Source organism: Ovis aries, chromosome 1 (genome assembly GCF_016772045.2).
Source record: "Ovis aries strain OAR_USU_Benz2616 breed Rambouillet chromosome 1, ARS-UI_Ramb_v3.0, whole genome shotgun sequence".
NCBI lineage: Eukaryota > Metazoa > Chordata > Mammalia > Artiodactyla > Bovidae > Ovis > Ovis aries.
Window position 1 is genome coordinate 29,128,556 of NC_056054.1, and position 16,421 is coordinate 29,144,976.

Sequence of the window (16,421 nt, forward strand, 5' to 3'; positions counted from 1 at the left end):
AACCTCTACCCACCTTAGGACACAATTTCACTTTTAGCTTGTTGCTGCTATTGTTGTTTAGCTGCTAGGTCTCTGACCCTTCTGAGACCCCGTTGACTGTAGCCTGCCAGGCTCCTCTGTCCGTGGGATTTCCCAGGCAAAAATACTGGAGTGTATTGCCCTTTCTTTCTCCAGGGGATCTTCCCGACCCAGAGATTGAACCCATGTCTCCTGCATTGGCAGGCGTAATCTTTACCACTGAGCCACCTGGGAAGCCTCTGCTTCTAGCTACACGCCTACAAAAAGCGTGGACTTGATATACTAGAACATTCATATCAACACTACCTATAACAGCTAGAAACAACCCAAATGTTTATCATAAGTAGAACAGCAGGCCAGTAAATGGTAGCTATTCATACTGTGTAGCGTTGTACAGCACTGGGGATGAATGAACCCACGCGGCTTGCAACAATATGGGTGAAGCTCACCCACATAAATGTTGAGTGAAAGCAAGACATAACGGATAACATAGAGTAGGAGTCCATTTATATGACGTCCAACAGCAAGGAGCTCTAACCTGTGGAATTAGAAGTCAGAAGAGGCGTTGGGGAGGGGGATTATGGTCTGAAACAGGGGCATAGGAGGGCCTTCTGGGCTTGTTGACTGTGTTCTGTTTCTTGACTTGGGTGAAAGCTACACGGATGTGCTCATCAAGAAGATTTATCATGCTGGTTACGTACGATTTATGCACATTTGACATCCATGTTTAGCAAAAAGTTAAGAAACGAAATAGGTAGTGAGGTCTCACTGAAAAGGTTCTTGTTTTGCAGGAGCCAGAGATAAGGAGGAGACCAATAAGAAGGAGCTGTATGAGAGCAACAAGCGTTTCCTGGGGCCCTACAACCCTGTCAGCCCATGCCAGAACATTCTTCGTGTGATTGCGGTGACCACCTGCTGCCCACTAGCCCTGGGCCTTCCTGGGGGATGGGGGCGAGGGAGGAGGGGCAGCACCAGCCCGCCCTAGTGCCGCCTCCTCTCCTTCCAGCCCTCTAGGCTCAATCCCCCTTATATTTCTTTACATGCCTTCCTCAACCACATAGGTCCATCCTGTGGGCTCCCTATCCCTCTGGTCTGTGCCATAGCATGTGGCACCCAGTTCTGGAGGGGCAGGGGTCATGTCACCCCCTCTTTTTGTCACAGCTCCTCAAAGGGTTCGACACTCAATGATTAACTGAGTATGTGGTCTCTTTGCTGACCTCTGCCTGTGTCTGGCGGCGTTTGTGCATAGATGCAGGACTCACTCCGGGTCTGCCCACGTGTGTCAGGATCTCTCTGCCTTTGTTTCAGGAATTCGGAGATTTCCTGGGGCCCCAGCAGGTAAAGGACCTGCTGCTAGCAGCCTTGGAAGGGCTGAAAGGTGGCTCCGAGGCTCGGGGGAAGGACTCAGGGGAGATGATGCAGCTAGCCTCGGAGGTCACGCTCAGCTCGGTGCTGGAGTGGTACCGACACAGGGCTCTGGAGGTGGTAAGGCCCCCTGGGGACAGGGGCTGGGCTGGGAGACCCCACAGGGCTCGCTAATCCTGCAGGTAGGGCAGGGTGGGTGGTGAATGAGTTCTAGATGCTCTCAACTTGCTTATCAGTCCCCAAGAGCTCAACTCTCTGGTGAGGGGTGCGGGAGGGCAGTGCAGACAAGCTGTCTCCAGGGAAGGGGCAGGCGCTCTGCCTGCCCGTCTCCCCACTTCTCCCCTCTGTGCCCTCCTCTTCCGCATCGCCCTCTTCTCCCTCCTCCCACCTCCCTGCTCCCCTGTCCCCCTTGGCTTCTCCGCTTGGCCCTCTGCCTGCTCCCTGGTTGTCTGGCTGCGCCCCAGATCCCCGAAATCATGCACGGCATCTACGTGTGCCTGAGCCACATCCAGGAGCCGCGGGCCCGCGAGGTGGCTCTGCTGCCCGTCTCTCTCCTGGCCAGCTCCTTCATGACCGAGGTTGTCGTCGCCCTGCTCATGTGTCCCCTCCCACTGGACAGGTACCAAGTGATGGGTGCTTCCAGCCACTGTCTCTCAGAGAGTTGATACAGCCCCCTATTCCCGGGCTGGGAATCCCTCCTTCTACCCAGGGGAGTCCCTTGCCCTCCCAGTGGTCCCACCTCCATGATCTATGTTGCTTATGACAACCCTTAAGCCCTTCCTGCCACGGGTCTGTGCTGCACATTTATTTGTTCTCTCACAAGCGTAATAACCCCATTCTACAGATAAGGAAACTGAGGCTCACAGAAAGTTTCTAGCCTTAGGAACCTACTGAACAAGCAGCAGAATGATGACCTAAACTCAGATCTGACCAACTCCAAGCCCAGAGCTCTTCAATGATGCCATGGGAAAAAGAACTGAATGTTGTTTCTAACTGCCTCCAGATGCTGTGTGGTCTTGGGTAGCTTTATTGCCCTCTCTGGGCTTCAGTTTTTCCCCATATGTAAAAGGAGAAAATAACACCCACATTCTCACCCCGAATGGGTGGGCAAGATCAGTAAAGCAGCCAGTCATGCTGAGTGCATGTCTTGTGCTCCATGTTGTCAGACTTCAGGGAGCTCTGGTCTGATGGCAGAGGGGACTGTGGCCAGATGGTGATCAGCTTGTGGGCAAGAGAGACAAATCTGGCTGCTCCAGGCTCCTGGCCCAGGAAATGCTCCCATACCTCTGAATGAAAACAAGGCAGAAGTGTGTGATCCACGTCTTAAGGCGGTTGGTTGAGAGTGAATGGAAAAGAATTATGCAGAACTGTGCAAGTGGGGTGCACTTCTAACCAGAAGAGCTGGTGTCCTTCACAGAAACCAGGGAGAGCAGTGCAGGAGTGACACACTCCCAGAAGAATTTAACCCTTTCTGGCTTCACTGCAAGCCAGGGAATTTTCTTCTTAGAGCCACTAAACATTCAGACTCAAGACTGCCAGGACCACATCTGACTTCAGTTACTTCAGGAGGATGTAGGACAGGGCAGTATCCTTACAGCAGCCTGTGCAGGAGGATTAGACAGAGCTGGGACGAGATTTAAGGAGGCCTTGCTCACAAGTGCCACTCCTGTGCATGCCTGAGAGTGAGGACCTCCTTAAATGTAGAGACCTGGATGCCTCACTTTCCTCATGCTAGTATTGGCCCTGGGCCTCCCAGTTGAAAAGATGTAGGTGCTACTGTGGCTCGAGTGGCTTGGGTTTTAAAGGAACTCGAGTCTCTTATAACTCTCTGGACTTTGCCTCCCAGATTCTCACAGGGACAAACCCAGTCACAAGAGTCGCTGCACCCTGAGAAGCTCAATGCAGCAGTGTCGCCAGTGGTCCTTATAGTTCATTTGCAGTTCTTCACCCAGACACAATTTACCAATTGGGTCATTTTTATCATAAGCAATGTTGCCTAGCAACATAGTTGACATACTATCTTTATCAGGTTTCCAGGGGAACAGAACTGGAAAGTTAATGGAAGGTTCAACTCTTAACCAGATTGGGGGGCAGGGGATGGAAGGTTTTTGTTAACCCTTTAGTGCCCTGGGCTGTCAGCACTTTTCACCTCCCCAGGATAGAACCTGTAGGCTGGTGCAGGTTAATCCAGATGCTTTTCCCTGACTGGTATACTGCCTTCTTTTTTGTTTTTAATTTTTTTGTTAATTTTTTATTATTTTTGGCTGCACTGGGTCTTCGCTGCTGCTCCCAGGCTTTCTCTGGTTGTGGTGAGCGGGGCTACTCTCAAGCTGTGGCACATGGACTTAGTTGCCTTGCGGCATGCAGCGTCTTCCCAAAATGCAAGGATCAAACTCGTGTCCGCTGCATTGGGGAAGTCCCTGGTGTATCGCCTTCTAAGGATCAGGAGTGGGAGCTCCCTGACGTTATGTGACAAATGCAAGACCCAGGCCCCGAAGGGCTCCTAGGCCTAGAGGAACAGGCACAGGCATTGGAGTCGTCAGACCTGGTCACTCCTGGACTCTGTAGTCATTAGCTGTGCAGTCTTGGGTCAGTGATTTTACCTCTCTGAGCCTTAACTCCGCATCTGCAAAATGAGACTGACAATCCACTGTGAGGGGCCCTGTAAGAACTCAGTGACCCTGAGTTTCTGGACTATCTTGCTCATGTCTGCTGGCAGATAGCAGATGCTCAACATTTGCTGAAGTCATAACTTGTATGCAAAACACCTGGCAAAGTACCTGAGTAGGTTTTTGATCATTGTTAGCCCCAGGCTTCTTAGATCATTCAAGAAAATTTTCGGCACACTCATGGATGCGATTTCAAAGGCTTCTTTCCTTCTACCTCCTAAAATAATTCGGCGGCAGGGTTGGCCCCACTGCCCTTGTCCCCGCTAACCATCCCTGCTCTTGGCCTGTCAGCAATGGAGCAGAGATGTGGAGACAGCTGATACTGCGCAAGCCCAGCTGTGACGTCCGAGACCTCCTGGACCTGCTCCTGACCAGCCTGAAGGAGAAGCCTGTGACCAAGAAGGGCCGGGCCTCCATTGTGCCCCTGGCGGTGAGGAGCTCTCCTTCTGCCCGCTTCCTCCCGTGCCCAGCGGCCCCATCACTGCCCCAACACGTCCTCCTCCTGCTCTCGCTGAGCTCTGCACACCCATCTTCTAGTGCCTGGCTCTACCCGGAGCTAAGTGGGTGGCCTTGAGCAAGTCTGTCCCCGGGCTCTTGTTTGTGATCCACCGGACCACCAGCAGCATCATCCTGCTGCTACTTACAGTGACTGCGGCAGCCTGGAATGGCCTGGGACTGAATGACCAGGGACTCACACACCTTAGGCTGAGAACTGGCCTTGCTCTGTAACCTGAGCAAGTCACCGCACCTCTCTGAGGCTCAGTCTCTGCATCTGTAAATAGAAACAACATCTACCTTGTATGGCAGTTATGAAAATTAAATGAGGTAACTCATCTCTTCTTTTTAGAGACATAAAATGTCTAAGTGCATCTTCTGCCACTCTTAGAGGCTGGCCCTGGGAACACGGAGGGAACGGGCTCTGATGCGGGAAGGGGGCTGAGTGGACAGACAGATTTCTCTCTGGCTCTGTCAGCACCACCCTGGTCCTAGCCAGCTGGATAACACCCCATTCACCTCCCTGCTTCCACTCCAGCCCCTCCCATCTGTATCACAGCTAAGAAAATCATTGAGAAATGCACATCTGCTCTTCCCAACTCTCTCTGTGGCTTCCCATTGCCCTTGAGGGTAGCACAGAGCTCCTGCTGGTGCTGCTGGGCCCTGCAACCCTCGCTGGCCTCAGTGTGCTGTGTGCTCCTCTTGCCTGCCTGGCTCCAACCTCATTACTCTTTGTCAGGTCTTCTTGATCACTGTGCTATCTTTGGTCACAGGGCCTTTGCACATGCTGTTTTCTCGACCTAGATTTCTGTCTGCCAAGTTAACTTCTTCTCATCCCTTATCTCTTAAGCTATCCACCTCCTCAGGGAAGCCCACTCTGACCAGATCAAATCTGTGCGTATTATACTTTCTTTCCCAGGTGGCTCAGTGGTAGAGAATCTGCCTGCCAATGCAGGAGACGTGGGTTCAATCCCTGGGTGAGGGCTATCCCCTGGAGGAGGAAATGGCAACCCACTCCAGTATTCTTGCCTGGGGAATCCCACGGACAGAAGAGCCTGGTGGGCTACAGTCCATGGGGTCGCAGAGTTGGACAAGACTGAACACATACACATCACATACTTCTCTTGGAAGAGTTCACCCCAGTTGTGATCTAACAATAGTGTGTGTGTATAGAGTGGCTCATTTGATTAATCTATGAGATGCCTGAATTCAGCGCATACGGTAGACACTCAAAAAATGTTTTTGTTGGGTTGATTTATTTATTCAACAAACATTAAGCACCTACTATGTGCCAAGCATACTCATCAGTTTCCGGGGATTCAGCAGAGAGCAAGACAGTCTGGTAGAGGAAAGCCAGAAAACAGAGACATGGTGGATGGAGGAGCGGGTGGTATTACCCCTTAACACAGGAAGACACTGATGCTCAGAGACATTCCATGTCTCACCTAAGGCCACACGGCTACTGAGTGGTGGAGCCAGGACTCAGACCCAGATCTCCTGCCCCCGAATCCCATGCTTTACCTCTGGATCTCTCTGCCTCTCTCCCCCAGCACTGAGTTCTGTGACTAGGGCACCAGCGCCCATTCCATCCTTGGTTTGGGCATCACCCACTCCTCTGATCACTGTGTGTTGGCATATTCCCAAGTCATTCAGAGGAGACAGTGAGGGAAGTCTAGTTTTAACAGCCCCCAACAAAGAGGCAACTGATACCCCACCTTATGGACTGGGCACCGATGTTATGAACCAGTAAGAGGCAGGGCTCCTGTAATCTGAAAACCTGGGATCAAGCCTCAGCTCTGCCCCGAGGGGCTGGGTATCTTTGGGCAAGTCCCTTCCCCCCTCTGATCTTGTCTCCTGTCCTGCACAGTGGGGTCAAGACTCTACCTCATAAATGTGGGAAGAAATCCTTCCACCATGATTCTTTCAGGGCTGTGTCAACAGCAAAGTGTCACTGTGACACTGTGCAGGGCTCACGCAGAGGGCCTGGATGCAGTGGTGGGGGAACCTGGTCTTGTCCATGTTGGGCCAGAGAAGAGCAAAGATCGAGGACCAACCTCCTAGAGAATCAGCCCAGGCCTGGTCAGGAGTCCTGGGATGGTGGGTGGTGACGTCTCACCAGCTTCCCCTCCACCTCCAGGCAGCCAGTGGCCTGTGTGAGCTCCTGTCCGTCAACAGCTGCATGGGCCGTGTGAGGCGCATCTATCCACAGCTGCTCCTGGCCCTGCTCATTCAGGTCCATTACCACATCGGCCTCAGCCTTCCCGGCCGCGTGGCTTCCCGCAAGGATGCCAAGAAGGACGCCCAGACCCCTGGCTTCGTCCCTGTTCGGTATGTTCCTGCTGTCCCCAGCAGAGGGACAGCCACCAGCAAAGGCTCTTACAAAAGTCTTTAGGGCAACTGATTGGTAGAAATTAGCTCCGCGGCTAGAAAGGAAAACAGAAGTGCACTTTCATGAGACAGAGCCAGTTGTGTTCGAGAGCTATTTGTGAACATCTACTGTATATGTTCTCTGCTTAGGGCTGGATGGCAGCAAGAAATCAGCCTTCTCCAAGGAGATCACCATTTCAATTTTCCTCCTCCCTCCCTAGAGATATGATTTGTATTAGATATATAACCACGGCTGAACTATTTGATTTTCATTTGTTAATTGGAACAGTTAATATAGGCACATGAGTAAAAATCTTCAAAGACAGTTAAAACAGTCTCTGTTCCTCTCTTTACCCCAGTTTTCTTTCATAAGGCCCGGGTTCTTTCTTGCCCTTCGGACAGGGTTGATGCAGAGCTAAGCCAACGTGTTTTCATTCTCTACTTTCACACCCGTGGTAGTGAACCTTACATAGTTACATATTTCTGCTTTTATTATATACTGTATCTTTGAGATCATCACACACAGAGCTGCCTCATTATTTTTGACAGCCACATAATATCCCTCTGTGTAGATTATAATATACCACCATTCACTTAACCAGGATCCTCTCGATTTAGGGGCTTCACAGCCTTTTACAAGCAATGCTGCCATGAGTGAGGCTGTTTATATGTCTTGATATTTACATGTGACTGTACACATAGGATGAATTCTTGAAAGTAGAATGGGTACATCAAAAGGTTTCTGTGTTTAACTATTATGATGGAACAGGAAGATATGGGGGAAAAAGTTCTTGATCAGTGAGTGAAAGGAAATGAAGTACCTCCTAAAGCACCCAGCTTGCCAGTAGTATATGACACTTCATTTCCCCACAACTTTGCCATCATCTTTGCCAATCTGAAAGTTAAAAAAAAAAAAAAAGGTATTTTGCTGTCATTTTAGATTGCATTTCTCTTACTATGAATGTGGTTGAGTTTAAATGCCATTTCTATTTCCTTTTCTGTGAGCAACTGTTCTTATTCTTTGCCTAATTGTATATAGGACTTTGGGGAATTTTTCTTATTTATTTGTAAGAGCTCTTTATATATTAAGGTCTGGCCTGCTGGGAGCAGGGTGACATGAGATCTCAGCCCCCCTTGTCTTGGCAGCTGGGTGGTCAAAGTGGTGAAAACCCTGCTGCTGAAGATGGGCTGCTCATACGAGGCTAACTTTCTGGAGGACCAGGGCGGCTGGGAGCTTATGGGGCAGGCAGAGAACCACCACCGTGGAGTGTCCCTGCTGGCCAGGTGAGGACCCTGGGGCAGGGGTCAAAGGGAGGGAAGAGACCTCAGTGTCTTCAGACAGACTTGGGTTTGCATCTCTTTCTGGGCAAGACCCTTCCCTTGCTCTATCACCTCTTCTCTAAGATCGGCAGAGTATTGTCTCCATCAGCAAGTAGACAATACAAATGTGAAGGATGACCTGTGCTCTACAAACTGTGGTTGTAACAGTACCTGGCATTGTGGAGCTGCTTGGCTTATTTATAAAGCACCTTTCTCACCACAGTATTAGTTTAATTCCCATGCTAATGCAGAAATGATGGTCTAGCCGAGCAGTTTAGAATGTGGTCTGAGAGCAGGTCTGCCTGCTTGGGAATCCCAGCTTACCATTTCCCAGCTGTGTGACCTAGGGCAGAGTTCCTTTCCTTCTCTGTGTCTCAGTTTCCCCATCAGCAGTACAATAACAGGACTCACCTCTGAGCTTTGGGGTGAGGATTAAAATACTTTGAACAGCCTCTGCATATAGTAAGAGTTCAACACATTTGCTTCTGTTTTCATTATGCTGACTTGTGGGGCAAGGATTATTAATGCACATTTTTCAGGGGAGAGTGCCAAGGTTCAGAGAGGGATAGTTATGCACCAAAGGTACACACAGCCTGGAAGTGGCAAGGCTGGGAAATAAGCCCCTGTCCCAGATCAAGGCTCTTCCCCTCAGCCACACACAGCCTCCCTTAGGGAAAGGAGATATGGGGGCTGGTTCACCTTGATTTCACTAATGTGGTTCCTGCAGGAAGATCCTGCTTCTTAGTCCTGCAGCCTGAGTGTCCAGGATGGTGCGCTCCCCTTGGGTCTCAAGATACAACTGTATTTATTGAGCACTTGCATGCTCCAGGCACCTTGCAGAGAGCCGTCTATTCACAGACTGTTCCATTTAACGCTCACCATGACTGACTGAGTGCAGGAGGAGAAGGGGGTGACAGAGAATAAGATGGTTGGATGGCACCACCAAATCAACGGACATGAGTCCGAGCAAACTCTGGGAGATGGTGAAGGACAGGGAAGCCTGGTGTGCGGCAGTCCACAGGGTCGCAAACAGTCAGATGTGACTTACAACTGATAGTAACAACAGCAATGACTGGTGAAATGACGCTATTACTTCCCCAGAGTTACCCATAAGGAATCTGAGGCCCAGAGAAGCTGGGTGATTTGCCCAAAGTGACACAGCTAGTGGTAACAGAGTTTGAACCCAGGCTGTCTTATTCCAGACTCTATGCATGGCTGACACACTCTTCTGGATTCACTGACTAACAGAGCGTAGTGCAGACTTGAGGGCGAATCATCTACGGGGCTTGTTAAAACACTGATGGCTGGGCCCCACTTCTAGAGTTTCTAATTCAGTTAGTCTGGGATGGGGGCTTGAGAATGTGCATTTTTTTTACAAGTTCCCAGGTGATGCTGATACTGCTGATCCAGGGGCCACACTTGGAACATCACTGGCTTCGTAGAATGAACTAGGCAGCTGGAGTAGGAACCCCTGGGTTTGGGCGCCAGCTCTACAATTTTCCAGCTCTATGACCTTGGGCAATTCACACTTAAAGCCTCTGTTTCCCCATCTATGAAATGGGTTAACAACAGAAACCTGCCTCAAAGGGTAATGATGAGGATCAAATGCAATAAGGACTTGAAAGCATCTGGCTTGCTGCCTGGTGCCTAGTGAGTGGGTCCTCAAATTCTTTCCTTCCTGTCTTTTCCTCCTGGAGTGGTCCTGCACATTTAGGGGTCATAGCCTTGTCTTTCTTACTGATTTTCTCTGTGATCTTGGGCAAGACGCTTTCCCACTCTGTCTATCAGTTTTCCCACCTGTAAAATAAAGCAGTGTGATCCAATGGGCTCTGAGATCCTGTTCAGGTGGAAAACCCTGGGGATGCGGGAACACGGGGGACTGGGGGCTTGCCCAGAGTTTTGAGTGTGGGGCCAGGCCCCCATGCGGCGGGCCCCCTGGGGCTGGCGAGCCTGAGGGCACTGCTCCCCTCCTCCCCAGGGCCATGGTGCACTACTCCTGCCAGGAGCTGTGCCGTATCCTCTACCTGCTCATCCCGCTCCTGGAGCGAGGCGACGAGAAGCACAAGATCACCGCCACTGCCTTCTTCGTGGAGGTACCGACTGGGTGCCCAGAGCGGGGCAGGGGCTACCCGGGGCCTTCCCAGGAGCATAGGCCTCAGTTCCCATTGCTGGTCATTTCTCTTGTGTGATAAGTACTTAATACTTTAGAGTCTTTCCTGAACATGATTTTTCTTGAGTAGAAAGATCTCGTGGGTCTTCTCCCTCCTCCTTCCTATCTCTTCTCTTCTTTCCATCCCTCCACCCCATTTGAGTCTTCCCAGACTCCCCTAGTACCCCTGGCAACCACCATCCTTTGCCGTGTACCAGGTACCAGATTGGAGACACAAATATAAACTTGGTTCTGCCCTGCTCTCAGGAGTTCTTGGTGCGGGAGGGGAGACAGAGGACATCCTAGTTATATCACAGGGTGCCATAGAGTGGCTTGTGCTACTGGGGGCAATTCAGCCTGTGGTGGGTGAACATAAGTCTCGGGTGTATTGGGTAGGGGAACATCAGGGAGGCTTCCTGAAGGAAGTGATGTCTAAACTGAGTGAGGATACAAGGGGACTAGAGCGGGTGCTGGGGAGAGCTGAGTCAGGAGAAGGTCGGTAGTGTCAGCCCCAGAAGGGCAGACTTGCCAATAATAATAGCCAACAATTTAATTGAGCACTGACTCCCTTTCAGGTGTATTCTTAGAGCTTTACACATACTGATTCATCTAATTCTCACAATAATCCTATGATGCACATATTATTCCATCCCCTACTGTAGAGAAGGAAACCAAGGCACAGATTTAAGTAACTTTCCCAAGGCCACACAGCTTGGTAAGTGGCAGATCCAGGACTCAAAGCCAGACATCTGGGCTCTAAAATACACACTCACTCTATAGCTTTGTGTGTGTGCTTGTGTTTATAGATGTAATAAATATATATTTAGTGAGCATGTTGACCATTTTCAAGTGTAGAGCTCACTGGCTGTGCCTTCAGTGTGACATGCATTCACACTTTTGTGCAACCGTCACCACCATCCATCTTTAGAAGTTTTCCATCTTCCTTCCCAAACTGAAATTCTCTACCCATTAAACACTAACTCTCCTTCCCGTGTCCCCTCAGACCCTGTGACCACCAGTCTACTTTCTGTTTCTATGAATTTGCCTATTCTAGGTTTCATACGAATGGAACCACCAATATTTGTCTTTTGGTGTCCGGCTTATTTCACTTTATATAATGTTTTCAAGGCTCGTCCATGTTGTAACACAGGCCAGAATTTCATTATTTTTTAAGTCTGAGTAATATTCCACTGTATGTACATACCACATTTTGTTTCTCCAGTCGCTAGTCGATGACACTTGGAAAACCCACTCGCTTAACCTCCACCCCTTCCTCCTCCTGTGACATTCTAGCTGGCACACAGTGGGTCTGGGCTATCACCAGGGTCTGTACAGTGGGGCTCAGAGGCTCACTGTCTGCTCAGACAGTGGAAGGTTAAGGACGGCTTCCTGGATGAGGTGCCATTTGAACTGGGCCTTGAGTAAAGACAGCCAGGAGGACAGGGGCAGCAAGGCAATTCCAGCACTGCCTCCCCAGTGGACTGTGAGCCTGGGGAACAGGAGCCACATCATGTATGCCTGGCATCCCTAGACCCAGCCCCAAGAAGGCCTCTAAGAAGAGGCAAACAGATGGGTGAGTGAGTACCCAGGTAAGCACTTTGCCTGGCTCTGCAGGCACCAGCAGAACGTGTCACCTCAGGAGGACATGCATGTGTCTTCGGGTCGGGAGTCCAAGTTACAGTCTCAGCTCTGCTGGGATCCCCATGACCCTGGTGAGGAATTGGGAAAGTGTCATTTCTTGAGGGCGTGCCATGTGCCAAACACCACGCTGACCTCTTACGTATACGACCCCACTTGTCTGCACGGCAGCCCTACAAAGCAGGAATTGTGACATTCATGTGTTGGTGAGATAAGGGGCAGTTTTCAAGGTCACATAGCTCAAGCTGTCCAGAGAGATTCAGACCAGCTCTGCCCACCTGGCTCCTCTACCTTGGTTAGCCTTGTGGGAGAGGCGTTTCCATAAGGTCAGGGACTGTAGGCGTAATCTTTTCCAGCACTCCCCTGGAGCCCTGAGCAGTGGCCCTCCCGCCCTGGGACAGGGGTCCTCACCCAGCTTCAAGTCCTTCTCTCTCTCCCCAGAAGTGGTGGCGCAACATGTTCACAGTGATGCTTTGATGCTGCTCAGATGTCCTTTCCTGGCACCCCTAGACTCCCCATGCTGTGCCTGAAGGGGTGCTTGCTTCTCCCAGTGGTGGGTGGAGTCCTCAAGGGAGCTGTGTGACCTTCGGCAAGTTGCTGAACCTGTCTGTGCCTTGCTTTCTTCACTTACAATACAAGGATAATGAATTGCCCACCTCATAGGGTTTTGATGAGGAGTAAGTGAGTTCACGCAAAGTGCCAGTGCAGGAAGTACTCCCCAAGTGAGCTCTGTTGCTGTTACGATTGTCACATTTCTGTGTCTCTAGTCACAGCCCAGAACCTGGTGCAGAGCAGCTGAGTGTAGCTCTATGGATGGGTGGAGGGCGGGTGGTAGGTGGAGCCCCACCTTTCCTGCCTTCCCCACCCCCACCCCATCAGCTGTCCTGTTTGCTCTCCCCAGCTTTCTCTTTTCATCATAGACGCATGGTCTCAATCATCACAGTAGATGCAGGGCAAGGGAACAGATGGGAAAAGTGCTTATGAGGATGACTAGGCAGGAACTAAAGACTGATTGGATGCTGGAGGTGGCAGGGGAGAGGGAGAGGAAGGCGATGGGGATGATGCCTGGTTTGGGGCTGGGACAAAGTGGGGCTGATGGTACTAACCTTGCAATGGTGGGCTCTGGAGGAGGACAATTCCAAGAAGGAAAGGAACCATTTCTTGGTTGTGAACTCATGCAACCAGGGTTCCCTGAGTACATACTCCATCCCAGAGCTTGCATCAGTAACTGGTGCCCTAGGAGAAAGGTTCAGTTTGTGTCCTCAAAGAAGCTCCAGGGGGATAGGATGTGGGAGTCAGGTGCATAAGCACATGGGGGCAATAAGGTTTCTGTGTTCAGGGCCCCCAGGGGTGCAGAGAAGTGGGCAGTCAGCCTAGGTGAGGCCTGGGGACCCTCAAACATGGCGGCAGGGGCTGACTTTTGGCTGGAGCCGTGCATGGTGAGCTGGGACTAGAGTGAAGGTGAGAGGCCTGGCAGAAGAGCATCCCTGCCCACGCAGAAGGGACAAAACAGCCTGGGTCATTCCGTGAATGATGGGAAGCTTGGTTAGACGCTTGTTGTAAGAATACAGACTAGAGGGTGGATAGGTGTGAATGAGGCCCCAGAGGCAAATGGGCCCTGAGGGGTACTCCTTGTGCTGGGGAGTAATCATCTTTATTCCCTCAGCTCCTCCGGATGGAGCAGGTAAGGCGGATCCCTGAGGAGTACTCTCTGGGGCGGATGGCGGAAGGCCTGAGCCACCGGGACCCCATCATGAAGGTGCTGTCCATCCGAGGCCTGGTCATCCTGGCTCAAAGGACTGAAAAGGTGAGTGGAGGGCAGGGGAGAGCCCACTCAGCCAGGGCCCCGACAAGAGGAAGGCTAGAGCTTGGCCATTCGCAACTCTCCAATGCTGGTGACTGGAATCAGAGCTCATTTCTGTCTCTGTCTTAATTATCCCATCTGTATAATGGGTATCCCTTAATAACTCCCTATATGCTTTACTTTTTGAAAAGTACTTTCCGAATTCAGATTTTTCACAATGACCCTAAGAGCAGTATGTTTAGGAGGGGCTGGGGATAGCAGTAATTATTCCTAATTTAGAGATTAGGAAGCTGAGTCGCAGGTTGTTGATGTTTCATTAGCCTTTTAAAAAGTGCTGTTTTTCTCTACTAAGCACTGTTGTTACAGCTTATGTTTTAGAGGGACAAAGGGACAGGACACAGACTCAGAAAACTAACAACACAGGGTATCATCTATAGATAGTGCCAAGAAGTGGGGAGACAACAAAAGCCCTCAGGGTTGCAGGCTAGGAAGGAGTTAGTGAGGCTAAAGAGGGCTTTGGAAACAGCGGGAGTTTGAGCGAGGGCATACCAGGCAGGTGGGATAACATAAGCAAAGGCCTGGAGGTAGGACTTGCTTGACCAAGTTCATCTCTGTGACTCAGAGGCTGGGCCCCTCACCTGTTAGACCAGATAGGAGCACCCGTCCCAAATACTCCTTCTCCGCAGGCCGCCAAGGTGCAGGCCCTCCTGCCCTCCATGGTGAAGGGTCTGAAGAGTGTGGATGGGCTGCTGGTGGTGGAGGCGGTCCACAACCTCAAGACCATTTTCAAGGGGCAGGATCGGAAGCTGATGGACAATTCAGTCTATGTGGACATACTGCAGATCCTGCTGCCACACTTCAGTGATGTAAGGGTTCCGCGAGGGTGGGAGGATGGGGTATAACACCTGGAGGGCAGTTCTTTACTACTCTAGGGGTCGTAGTAGCTCCCACGGCCTGTTGGGACCCGAGCAGGGCTGAGTCAGCCCAAGGGGAATGGGTGCTCGTCCCAACTGGTCCAAATTCTTTGTAATTGGTTTGCACAGAGGAAGCTCCTTCTCTAATTGGTTCTCATAGAGGGAGGTCTCTTTGTGTGCTTGTTACCCCAGAGACTTGCCTCTGTGATTTGTCCATCTAGAGGAGTAACAATTTTTTTCCTTTGAACTTTTTTTAAAAAATAGGAGTATAGCCAATTAACAATGTTGTGACAGCTTCAGGTGGGCCGCAAAGGGACTCAGTCATACACACACATGCATCCATTCTCCCCAAACTCCCCTCCCATCCAGGCCGCCACATAACATTGAGCAGAGTTCTCTGTGCTACACAGTAGGTTCTTGTTGGTTATCCATTTTAAATACAGCAGTATGTACCTGTCGATCCCAAACTTCCTAACTATCCCTTCCCCCATTCTTCCCCTAAGGGGGTAGGGGTGGGTGTCACAATTCTTTGATTAGTCTCAGCAAAGGGGGGCATTTTTCTACTTGGCACAAAGGCACCTTTTAGGACAGTGGGGTCCCTGCTGGGAAGAGTGGGCAGAGCTCCTGACCCAGGCTCTGATGAGGAGGAAGCCAGCCCTAGATCAGCCCCATCAGGTGGCCTTCAGTGTTCTTCGTCTCTGTGCATCTTGTGCTTGGAGGGGCCCTCGGAATGAGTGGGAAGAAGGCCATGAGCCTCTACGTGGGGCACAGAGGTGCAGGTAGCCTCCTGGAGGATGGAGCACACCTGAGCCTCTGCATCTGCCCCAGTCACGAGAGGACGTGCGCTCCTCCAGCATCAACCTGTATGGCAAGGTAGTTCAGAAGCTGCGGTCGCCCCGCACCCCGGCTGTGGAGGAGCAGCTGATCAGCACCTTGGTGCCCCTGCTGCTGACCATGCAAGAGGGCAACGCCAAGGTGAGCCAGGTGAGTGCATAGCCCTGAGTCCTGCGGGTGCAGCCCACTTTACAGAACCCAGCCTGGAATCACAGACAATCCATCACACAACCAAGTCTGGCCAAGCCTGTTTTCAAAAAGGACCCATAACAGTATTTCTTTTCAAAACAGCCAACTTTCCTTGTATGTTTCAAACATTGATAGGAATTGTTTTCCCAAAATCAGTTTTGTACTTTTTTTTTTTTTTCCAGAGAATAGTTCAACTCTTTTGGAATTGCATAACTCTGGTGTTCTCTTCCTATTGGCCCCCAGAAATGTGTGAAGACCCTGTTCCGCTGTTCTTGCTTCATGGCTTGGGAATTGCCAAAAAAAGCTTACAGCCAGAAGCCCTGGGACAACCAGCAGCAGACAGTGGCCAAAATTTGCAAGTACCTTGTGAGTGCTTCTAAGACTACAGTGGGTTCTTATGAGTATGTTGGAGGTGGCCAGTTCTTTCCTTGTCTCTTCCTCCTTTTTACATGAGCATCCTTACTGATAATTCCATTACTACCTACAAGTTGTTGGCTCCTGGAAGTTCATCTTTACCTCTGACTTCTCTCCCCACTTCTGGTGTTCCTTCTCCAAGGCTTACTGGACATCTCCCCCAGTGACTGTGTGTGTGCTGTGCTAAGTCGCTTCAGTCCTGTCCTACTCTTTGCAACCCCATGGATGGTAGCCCACTCGGCTCC

The 16,421-nt window shown here is 50.8% G+C and overlaps 1 protein-coding gene across 2 annotated transcripts in view; it reads left to right on the plus strand.

Moving 5' to 3' along the window:
• MROH7 (maestro heat like repeat family member 7) overlaps nt 1-16,421 on the plus strand; it is an 87,469-nt gene that overhangs the window by 64,175 nt on the left and 6,873 nt on the right. For both annotated transcript variants that reach the window (XM_027970584.3, XM_060400178.1), the window contains 11 exons: nt 810-922; nt 1,327-1,503; nt 1,848-2,002; nt 4,344-4,482; nt 6,685-6,875; nt 8,061-8,198; nt 10,213-10,327; nt 13,688-13,828; nt 14,512-14,691; nt 15,568-15,723; nt 16,006-16,128. In XM_027970584.3, the coding sequence (XP_027826385.1) occupies nt 810-922; nt 1,327-1,503; nt 1,848-2,002; nt 4,344-4,482; nt 6,685-6,875; nt 8,061-8,198; nt 10,213-10,327; nt 13,688-13,828; nt 14,512-14,691; nt 15,568-15,723; nt 16,006-16,128 (1,628 nt within the window). The remainder of the gene's footprint in view (nt 1-809; nt 923-1,326; nt 1,504-1,847; nt 2,003-4,343; nt 4,483-6,684; nt 6,876-8,060; nt 8,199-10,212; nt 10,328-13,687; nt 13,829-14,511; nt 14,692-15,567; nt 15,724-16,005; nt 16,129-16,421) is intronic.